The sequence below is a fragment of the Lygodium microphyllum genome, chromosome 24 (assembly GCF_053477565.2).
Source record: "Lygodium microphyllum isolate KBCC chromosome 24, Lygodium_microphyllum_v1.1.10, whole genome shotgun sequence".
NCBI classification, from domain to species: Eukaryota; Viridiplantae; Streptophyta; class Polypodiopsida; order Schizaeales; family Lygodiaceae; genus Lygodium; species Lygodium microphyllum.
This window is the reverse complement of record NC_141158.1, coordinates 81680534-81691622: the sequence shown is the minus strand read 5'-3', so window position 1 is coordinate 81691622 and position 11089 is coordinate 81680534. Positions and strand designations below refer to the sequence as shown.

Here is an 11089-nt window from a genome sequence, read left to right as displayed (position 1 = left end):
AGCCCAAAGATCAAAGGTATCAACAATGCATTCCACTTTGTAGGACCAAAGGGACTAATTAGATCCATCCAACCAATCTTCTTTGGGTAGAAAAAAAAAAGAACATACACTTGAAAAGAAGGTGCAATCATTAAGCATCTAAGGGTTTGAAGGATGAGCCCTAATGAGAGAGAAAGAGGGGGAAGGAGATGGTCTCTTTATAAGATCTAGTGGCTTCTCTAGTAATCGATTGAGGAATAAGACATTACCGACTTTAATCTTTCCTCATTCTCCAAGAAGTGGCTACATTATAACTACCTCGCCCATTGAAGGTACATCTATCTCTTGAACCTATGGTTCTGTTTCCTAGACTATATTTGTATCCTTCTGTGGCTTCAAAGTACTCGTGTACTACTCATGTATTGCACTACTTTGTGGCTCTATTGAAAGCTTAATTCTCCCTAATTTTAAAGGGGGATTATTTTCTTTTAGAACAGAGGATTCCCTATCCTTGGCATTCATAACTATAGAAACGTCCAATTCCACCAAATTGGATGCATGTTCTTAAGCCTTCAACTAGTTATCAATAGCATTAGCCTTCACAAGGGATGGACCAAGACCGACTTTGGCAGTAAACGGATAGCTTATTGGAGAGACATATGGGATGCTCATATAGACAAGTTTAAAGCACTTGAAGTCATTAGCAATCAATTCAACTTGACTGATGATGAATTTAGGTGGCTATAAGTACTTTCCAAAAAGAAGATAGCGTCATGCAACATGGAAGTAATGTCATCATTGAAGTACTAGACTAACCCGAAGGGAAAGTCTACTACTAATAAGAGTAAACTAGCAAATTTCAAGGTTTCTAACATCAGTAGCTCCCAGCTCCTACTGGTGAGGCCTGGAAGAGGGAAGATCTAAGGGCCTATATGTTCACTGGGAAAAAAAGACTAAAAATGGCATTGCATGCTTCTCCATCCAATAAACTGACTTTGTTGCTATAGAGACTCATTACAAAAAAGCTAGTTACTAAAGAGAAATCAAGGAATTATGGAGCAGAGTTATAGGCAAAATGAAAGAGATCAACTTGCATCACAAAGTGAACTAGAACCAAATGCTTCTAGGCGACGGCTAATATGAATGAGGTTTCTTTCAAAGCTTGGATCATGCTTGAGTATATGGCTCTCTTTGATGTTACCACTGAGGCCATCTATCTAAGGAGCTTGTTGGCTATGCTTCAGTTCCCCTGTGATTCTCCTTCAATCATCTATTGTGACAACCAAAGTGCCATTACAAGGTCTCATGTTTCCTAAACACATGCATTGCTTCAAAGAGGTTTATTAATGCCAATTTCGACTGAGACTTGGAAGTGCAGTCTCAAGTTGATATCAAAATAAAACTCCTGTTCTAAATTTCTATGTACCAAGAGATTGTTATAAAAAAAAGGAAAAAACACAACTAGGAGATTAGAAAATCAATCCACACAATAATTTTTTAGGGTTACAACACTATGGGGATTAAAAAAGGTTCAATCCATGTGAATAGTGGGAGGGACTGTCATATTTAGACTTTCAAAGAGAAAAATGAAATGATTGTTATGAGCGTATATGACTCTTAGAACTATGCAACCAATAAGATTCCAATTTGTACTCATCCAAGCTCTAAGGTAGCCAATAGGGTACATAGGCCCATAGCAGACTCCAAGGGCTTGGGACATGTACACTTGTGGCCAGCAGTCCAAACTTTCCTCCGGCAAGAGGATGCCTCAAATTTGAGTTGGTTTATTTCCATAGGGACCAAGTAAGCCAATGCAATAGCGCCCAAAATGAGTCATCCTCATACCTAGCCACTAACCTTGAAAACCTAAACAAGTGGAACTACATCACATGATATAGTTAGTCTTGTATAATACAGCTACAAACACTCAAAAACTCCTAGTGTGGAATTTTCAACAGCATTGTAAGCTTTATTAATGTCAAAGACCATGTGATGTAAGAGTATAGTTACTAAAATGACGTGGAGGACTACAGCAAACTAAAGCCAACAGCTTCCAATGTTAAACGACAATCTGCCTATGCCTGCTGAATTCAATTTCCACAATCTCCTAATAGTGCTTATTCCAAAGTATCATTCATATCTAAATGATATTATCTATCTCTTATCATTCCAAAACAATCAGCTCTATTACTTCAAATCCATACCCCCTGGATAAGATTATTGATCCTCCAAGACCATCATGCATATCAGTTCTACAAATTCAATTTCATACCAGAAGCCAACAACTCAAGTTCTCAAAATGAGCACAACCCTTATGAGAAGCAAATAATCAGATAGACTAACCAATCTGTCCCTAGAGCTCTACTTTCAGTTGAACACTAAGGTATTTCATCCTCCCAAGACCATCATGCATATCAGTTCTACAAATTCAATTTCACAAGCCCTCTGAGAAGTTCCAACAACTTAAGTTCTCAAAATAAGCACAGGCCTTTTGAGAAGCAAATAATCAGATTGACTAACCAATCTGTCCCTAGAGCTCTACTTTCAGTTGAACACTAATGTGTTTCATTACCAGCCTGGCAACAATACATTTCCAGTGAGCTTGAGAGTCAATTTCGCCTTATTCCAAATTGCTTTTCCCGAGTGATCTACTAAAATTTTGCAAATAGTGGGTAAATCTAGTTTGTTTTGCCACTTTATCCCCCCCACCCCCCCAGTTCATCGAATGCCCAGATCCCATTTACTCTGCTGGCATATCCTGTCTTCATACTAGCCTTTGGTTCTCTCTGTACTTCAGTGTGCATTCACCCCAACAGCAATGTTTTTACAGATATTGGCACAAACAATGCAAGCTCGATTCTCCCACACACTAAGATCTCTGGGTGTCAAACCCATCTCCACACCTCTCTAGAGGTCTGCAGACATCTTTATGCCTTGCCCTTTGACTGCTCGTGTAATGTAGTCCGCACAGCCAAGCATGAGGCATCTCAGTTGTAGCTCTGAAATCTGTCCCATTTCATCCCTTGAAGAGGCATCTTTGCTAAAGCTCTGCAGTTTGTGCCACGTCATCCACGTTTGTGGAAGCTTTAAGTTGCACCAATCAGGCTTAATATTTAGGATCTCAAAATCCAACTTTAGAGTGACCACTGAATCTGGATTAAGGGACAGAAATACAACATTCAAAGGTTACTAGCATTCTGCAAAGCAGAATTTGAACTTCACAATCAAGATGAAGTACCACCATCTTGAAAGTCCACCCCCTGGGATTTCAAACATAGCAATACACTGCCTGCCCAGATTCCTCAGCTTCAATTCCTAGAAACCAAAACAAAAATGCATTGAGGAACACCCTAGGATTTCAAAACTAGAACTTCCCCATCTTGAGGGCCATAGCCCATGTTTCCTCAACTTCAATTCATAGCAACCAAGAGAACCTAGAAATCCAAAACCAGATGATAATGGCCCATATTTCCTCAACTTCAGTTCTAGCAAATATGCTAAACCCAGAAATCCACCATCTTCAGGATTACAACCCATATTTCCTCATATTCACTTCACAAAAACCAAAGCTAAAACTAGAAATCCTTGGCCCAAACATGTTTGATCACCATTGCTTCCAATGATGTTCCAACCCTTGAAAGTTTCATCCTACGATTCTAATTCGTTCTTGTTCTATAATTTCTTGTTTTAGCTGTTCCACTTGTCAAACCTCTTGCACAGTGGGTAGGTATGTGGGGAGACCTCTAACCAACTAAGGCTTTCTGTTACTAGCTTCCATAAGAGTTACTGAAAGGTGTAACATGCCACATCACCCTTACTCTTTTCTTCCACATACTCAATCTAGTCAGTAGGTACTTTGCTCTTTGGTTTCCAGGAAATGTCTACCGTTTTTGACTTCCCATACACAGCTGCTTCTCTTTCCTTGCAATGGTTTCAAGCAGACATAGCCTCCCAATGTCTATCCAACTCCTCAGGCCTTTTTTGCTCAGTTTGGCACATTGCTTGAGCAGTTGAATCCTGGTGGCGGGACCAGCCCACAAGACTTATCCCAATGGTGATGCAAACATTGCACAACCATAATTCAACTTTCACATTAGAAAAAGAACTAGGAATCCACCATCTTGAGGACTTACAGCCCATAGTATAACTTCCAATTTTGTTTCATAGCAACCAAGCTAAATTGCAAACGTTTTCAGCTAGTAAGTCACCTCTCTCTCCTAACATACCCTGAAGCCACTGAATGCTAGTGCCAGGAATCTGCACACTTCCAAGGAACATCCCAACACCTCATCAACCAGAAGCTGCTGTAAACCACTTTAAAAGCAATTTCTTAAAAACATTTTGACTTAATTTTTGCTTGATCATCAAGCCAGCTCCACACATTCACTGAGCACAAAATTTAAAAGCCATGCAGCATATGAAGGTGTCACATGGAGATCTACCTGTGGTCGCGGTTCAACACAGTGTGCAGGTGGTGGTATGATATATAATACTGTAACCGCTATTTGGTAGGACAATAAACATAACAGAGGAACACAAAAGAAAACAAGCTGGCACAGATAATATGGGGTTGCGTACTTACCTTTTCAGCTAGCTCCATTTCAAAACATGACCAAGTCATTGAATGCAAGTGCTGTAACTCTGCACATTTCCAAGGACCTTTCTGTTCCCTGCTGCAAACCTCTTAAGAAGCATTTCCTGAGTAATATTGATGATTGAACTTCTGCTTGATAATCAAGCCAAGTCGGCACATTCTCAGCTCACTCCTGCCACACAGCATAGGGCCTTGAGATTGCTGTAGAGTGGTTCATTACCTCCTGGGCGAATTGCTACAACATGGACATTCTTCCTAGCGAGATTGCTGAGCATAAAATTAGGAGACATCAAGTAAGGGCAAAACATGCAGGCCTCTCATGAGGTTGTCCTTCAATGCATAATGCAGCAGGTGGTCTAGCACTCATCTATACCTAGAACATAACTCCATTTGAGAGGAAAAACAAATGTAATAAAGAAGCAATAAAGAAAACCAAAGCTGGCACTGATGACATCATAAGGGTCAACATTTTTGGGGAATACTTAGCTCATACCAGATACCTTAGAACATAACTCCATTTGATAGAAAAAACAAATACAAAAAAAAAAAAAGAAAACGAGAGAAAACTGAAGCTAGCACTGATGATGAAGATCAACATTTCTGGGGAATACTTAGCTCACACCCCATAATAACAATCGATATTTTGGGAGTATTCAGCTCACACCACAGCTCTTTATGTTAGAGATTTAAGGTCTACAGATGAATAGCCACAGCCTTTGCACACTAATACATTTAAGTCTACAGATAAATACTCAGAACTTTTAAAGAACTCAAGTGAAGCAAAGAACATGTGACAAGACTAGCTTGCTAAGTTGAAGATAGCTGGTAGATCTGCACACTTCTATCCAATAACTCATTCAATTCAATGACCCAAGTTACTCAACAAGCATGATAATTGACTTAACCTTCACTGACATAGCTAATACACAGAAAACATTTAATGTCGGAACATTCTTCCAATGCTAGCTTCAAGTTTTTGATTTTCTAAAACTAATAGATACACTGGGTGACATAAAAAATGGCTCATGAATAAACAGTGTCAACAATGGTGACCATTTGCTTATGCTACAAACAGTATAGATCAGTTAACTGCAACTCTTGTACCATCATAATCATAAAACTTTGTTAGACCCATTGCAACTCATTGATAGCCCCTGAGATTGCATGACAAACAATATACCTTGACGCAAACACAGATAGCACCAATGGAGTGTTTCTTAGAAGTCTGAACTGTACCATGTGACCAGCCAGTAAAAACAGTGAAAAGGAAGACACTGAAAACAACCCAAAGAAGAACAAAAGTAAAAACCACTGGAACATGACCTGCAAATCTCATGCCTGAAACCATACGTTGGCATGCACACAAAATAGCACCAACAGAGTGTTAGACCACCATCCACGTCATTAAATGAAGTCTCAACTGCACCATGTGAATATCCAGTAAAAGCAGTGAAAGGGGACACAGAAAACAACCCAAAGGAGTAAACAAGGGAAAACCCCCTAAAACATGAACTAGGACTATAGCACATGTAAAGCAAAGCAGAACTGACACAATATATTCCTACGGATGACTGAACAAATCTCATGTCTAAACAATATGTTGGTGGTTAAACAAAATAGTACAATGGAGTGTTGGAGCACCATCCACATGTGCATATAAACAAGCACAAGAAAGAATGCTACGAACATACCTGCACCAGTAAGTAAGCAAAGCAAGACTGTCCACAACTTCATTGCATATCTCTGTTCAATGTAGTGACCACTTCTAATGAGAAAGAGAGAATATATTGACGATGACAAAAGGACACTAATAACATCTGATGAAAGACACACGTACAGCTTTTAGCAAAGCATCAAAGAATACAAAAGCCTGATCTAGAATACAAATGTATTCTGTCCAGCTAAAATATTAAAACTGTGACAGCCATGCTACTAACAACAATTGATGAAAATACACGAGTACATATTTTGCAGCAAAGCAGTGATGAAACACAAACAAATAGTTCGAGGTACAAATAAGAATTATTCTTTCCAAGAGATATTAATTATACATAACAACAAATCTTGTAACAAGCACAATGGATGAAAAAAGGCACATAAGCAAAGTCAGAAATACGAGAATCTCCTTTCCATCAAGCTATCATTACATGTGACCTACCCAGACAGCATTAATAAAACCAAAGTAAGAATACTTGACACAGTGGTCCAAAACCCACTTTTTAAAACACAAAGTTACAAAACATAACTTCAAAAACTCAAGTTACAACAGTTACTGCAATACAAAAACACAAAACAGGATGTGCATGATATAACATGTCACAAGCACATGAATAACAGATGGAGAAAGTTTTCAAGGAAAGGGTGATTAAACAGAATGTGTCAAAAGCCAATCCTATTGAACAAGGACTCTGAAATACCCATCCTACTTTCAGGCCTATAAATGTCTTGATAGAATATTTCTCTCTCTTTAAGGAACAGGTCATTCACCTAGACTGAGGGCTGACAAATAATTTCCATCTAAAGGAACAGATTCTACTCCTAAACAAAATGAACATGAACGGACACAACAACACCACATGGGCTGAGCTTCACTCTTGCACTTAAATGGATGCACAGCTTACCTTGAAAGATTTACATTATATGCAATTTCTGATAATATAACTCAAAAAACTGTTTGTCACATATACTAGTTGCAAAAAACCATGATGTCACAACCTCCCAAAACCACTGCATACCTAGACAGAAGTGTACTATCAAAAGAACAATATCACAACCCTGAAACGTCAAAGTCATTAAACCTATGACTGTAGACATGTAAGAAGAGACCTCAATATTTCAAGCTCCTAAGACTTCATCTTGCTAACTGAAATCCAAGCTCCTGGAGACGGTGTAATGAAAGTTAAGAGCATAGAAAGGTAATCATTGTGGAAACCCATCTGAATCACATGAACCTGTACAAACTAGAGCTGAATTTTCCATGTTAGATGGAAATATCATCATTATACGTGGCACAAAAACAATAGTGTGAAAAATACTTTACATATAATAGCAACAAAATTTGACAACTAGTATCTGTACAAAGTGCATCCCCAAGAGAAAGGCCATCAATGATCGCAGTGCCATTACAATAGACCGCATCCTTGAGTTTTAGAAAGACAACCAAGTTAGTTGCCTGTTGAACCTTTTTTTAAAGTGTGGAATAATGAGAGAAAGCTTACTATGTAAGCAGGTTGAAGTGGCTGAAGCAGTGTCCCACCATCCCCAAAAACAATCAATGTATCACCCAACATTAGTAACACCTAAAACCAGAAGCGCCTTCTGCTGGAATTTGCCTCATTATTGTTGTCATTTGCATCACTGGACCTTCCCAACATAAAATGCAAACTGCTTCCATTCTCCTCTGGATGAGTGGATGAATCCACATGCTGTACAGTGCCAGACATAGATGCTTGCGAGGAGTTGCGTGATTGTCGAAACATCCATGAAAATAAATTCCTAGCTCTACCTCCTGATGTGGCTTCTGAGCTAGTGCTGCGTCTGCTTGAGAGTAAGCGCAAAGATCTTCTGCCCACTCCACCTTCTACACGAGTCCCAACTTCATCATTGCCAGAACTCAAGGCATCAAATCCACCTTCACCCGCCTCCACTATTGATGAAGATCTCTCCATGTCATTGCTAACTGCTGCCGCTGCTGTTGCTGTTGGTGATGCTGATGATGTTGCTGTTGCTGATGCTGATGCTGCTTGATTCTGTTGACTAAATGGCTCGAGACTTAAGAAAATAAGAGAGAGCACACGGACTCCTCCACCTGAGACTGCCACAACAGCTGTATTTTGCTCATTCCCCTCGCCAGCTCCAATGCGTAATCCTTGTGGTTGTATTTCTGCTGCATGCGGCCGACTCCCAGTGAGTTCTTCTGCTGGCATCTCATGGCGACACAGAGGACAGGAGCTATGTAATGCTAACCATGGCAAAATGCAATCAGAATGGTACATGTGCTTACAGGGCATCTCTCTCGCCACTCCTCCAATTTCAAAATCCTCCTTACACACGGCACAATTGAGCTCTCCCAGTTCCAGTATCTGTTTGCTAATTGTCAATGTTGGCATGGCCTCGACTGCAGCTTTCGATGCCGGAGGGGAACCATACCTTGCTCCCTCACCTTCCACAAACTGTTGGATTAGGAAATTGAGAGCGGGACCAAGTATCAGGTCCTGAAGCCCATGAGAACCATCATCGGTTACAGCCAAAGGCCTGTCACGGCCATCTCTGCTGGATATTAAAAGAGCCAACTGGTCTTCTGCACCTAAATTGTGAGCAGGCATGTTGAGGTCAGAGTTTTGCATATTCAAATCATTAGAAACGCTAGAAAGCTGATCTGCAGTGACCTCATTGCTCTCGGTACTGCCACTGTTCTCAACCTCTACCTCATGGGGAGTCCTGTCAATCAACTCCCCTACCTCTCCCTGATTGAGAAAGCCTGAAGCTCTTTCACCTGCACCAATTGAACTGTCACTAACCCTAGCATCATGCTGATCATCATCGGTTGGGCTCACAGGAGACATAGATGGATTGACAGAAGGCAGTGCTGTCGAACTTGTCCTGGACGAAGCATTGTTTGGTGATACATGACTTCTGAAAGCACGGACTCCTAAATTGAAATTGTCCCGACTACCTAGATACCCCAGATTGTGGCTATTACCGGTAAGGGATACAACCTCCAACACCTGGACAGATGGGCGCCGCTCAGAGATGCGTCTGCCTGTGCGGAAGAATCGGCGCCGGAAGCTGCTGCCACCATCAGATCTGCTGCTGGTGCTGGTGCTATTATGGGGAGTGGTGCTGGACGTGGTGGGAGTCGCAATGGAGCTTGTGGCCGTGGAAGACCTCACGGTGCTGTCACGACGATCCCGTGTGCTGGCAAGGGCGCGGCCGATGATGAAGATACTAGGGCTGGAGATCTCCTCGACGAAGCTGAGGCCGCAGAGGGGGCAGGCCGGCGGGGGGGAGGCGGGGGTGCGGACGAGGCGGTGGCAGGAGTGGCACCAGAAGGACGGGGACGACATGGCAGGCGGCTCCCGGGAGAGGGGAGGATGGCCGAGCAACCAGCAGACACAGAGAGAGAGAGAGAGAGAGAGAGAGAGAGAATCTCTCCTCGTCCAAGGTCAGGACAAGCTGTGAGAGAGAGAAAGAGAGAGAGAGAGAGAGAAGAGGTTTACTTTCCTATTATGATGTCAAGCAGAACAAGAAGCTATGGCGGTGTTCCCTGTTGCCCGAAATAGAAAGTCGCATCGTGGCAGGAAGATACGCTCTAGGTATTCTGTTTCCTGTAGTCTGTAGTCTTGCGTAGGTCACTCTTATTACTGTGTGCCTGCAGTAGGTATTTTGTGTAGCATCTCTCAGGCACCTCTGGCCCAGCACTTCTCAGGCTGGTTACACATGGGCGTGACGCCCAAAACCCCGCCCCCCCCCCCCCCCCTTGAGGATGGATGCACATGCAATTTTGGGCACAGATTCTTTACACATCCAAAACACACATTTTGTAATTAAAAAATAATAATATGTTTATAATTTTTTGATTGGTTGCAAATGCAAAAAAAGTGTATCTTTGTCTATCACTGTACAAATTAGTAGAGGAAGACTCCCCATTCAAAAGCGGGCAAGGAGTTCACCTGGGTAGCACTTAAACAACACATCATGTCCTTTCTAATGTGTAAAGGACTCTGAACATCCAACCCCGTGAACGCCCAACCACCCTAATAGAAGTACTTTGATTAATTAATGCTTGCAAAGTGGATGTCCGCTATTTGGTGTGTACCCAGCCTCACATTACATAGGCACCTATGCCCTTACCGCCCATTATCCATCCCACATGCAAGACCACCATTAATGTTTAACCACGAGTGGTAGCTCAATTGGTTAGGATACCATTGTGTATCACATGAGGTCTCACGTCCTAGGACACCTATGTGTGTTGTGTGAGGTCTCAGGTCCTACGATGCCTCTGTGTGTGTGTGTGTGTGTGTGTGTGTGTGTGTGCGCGCGCGCGCGCGACTCGAGTTTCAGTCCTTGTAGCATTGAGCAACTCAAGGGGGCGCTTTGTCAATGTGTAAGATTAACCCAAAATCATTGCTCACCCTCGCTCCTAAGGAACATCCCAAAAAATAATAATTACACTTTTTTTTTTTCAAAACTTGCAAAATGTAGGCAAAAGCTTACAATTTGTCAAGATTGTAAGTTTTTAGACATGAAAAAATATATCATATTAAATCATGTATAAAAAATGGGATTTGAGGTAGTTAATAGCTCTAATCATTTTAGCTAGATCCTTCTCTCTAAATTTACCTAGCTTACAATGTTACTAAATTGATTGCTTATTACGCATTCTCTATTTAGTAAATTTATGTCAATAAATTAATGACTCGCTTTTCTTTTAAGTGTTGATGATGATCTAGCATGGCCATGAGACCATTTAAAGACCAGTATTCCTAATGCATTACTTAATGGGGTAATTAG

At 41.3% G+C, this 11089-nt stretch overlaps 1 protein-coding gene across 2 annotated transcripts; it reads right to left on the bottom strand.

Annotated features, from left to right (window-relative positions):
- Positions 1-1490: 1490 nt before the first annotated feature.
- LOC148015293 (uncharacterized) lies at positions 1491-9953 on the bottom strand. Of its 2 annotated transcripts, XM_087666015.1 has the most exons (3): positions 7792-9953; positions 6265-6316; positions 1491-4745 (listed from the first exon to the last, which is right to left on the bottom strand). In XM_087666015.1, the coding sequence occupies exon 1, from the start codon at positions 9637-9639 to the stop codon at positions 7873-7875; it is 1767 nt and encodes a 588-aa protein (XP_087522141.1). In that variant the 5' UTR covers positions 9640-9953; the 3' UTR covers positions 1491-4745; positions 6265-6316; positions 7792-7872. The 2 variants fall into 2 exon arrangements, with proteins under 2 accessions (XP_087522141.1, XP_087522142.1); XM_087666016.1 differs by lacking the exon at positions 6265-6316 and having other exon boundaries at positions 1492-4745.
- Between the last annotated feature and the right edge of the window lie 1136 nt (positions 9954-11089).

Excerpts from the sequence above, each read along its gene's own strand:
- LOC148015293 (XM_087666015.1), bottom strand. The coding sequence starts at position 9,639 with ATGTCGTCCCCGTCCTTCTGGTGCCACTCCTGCCACCGCCTCGTCCGC.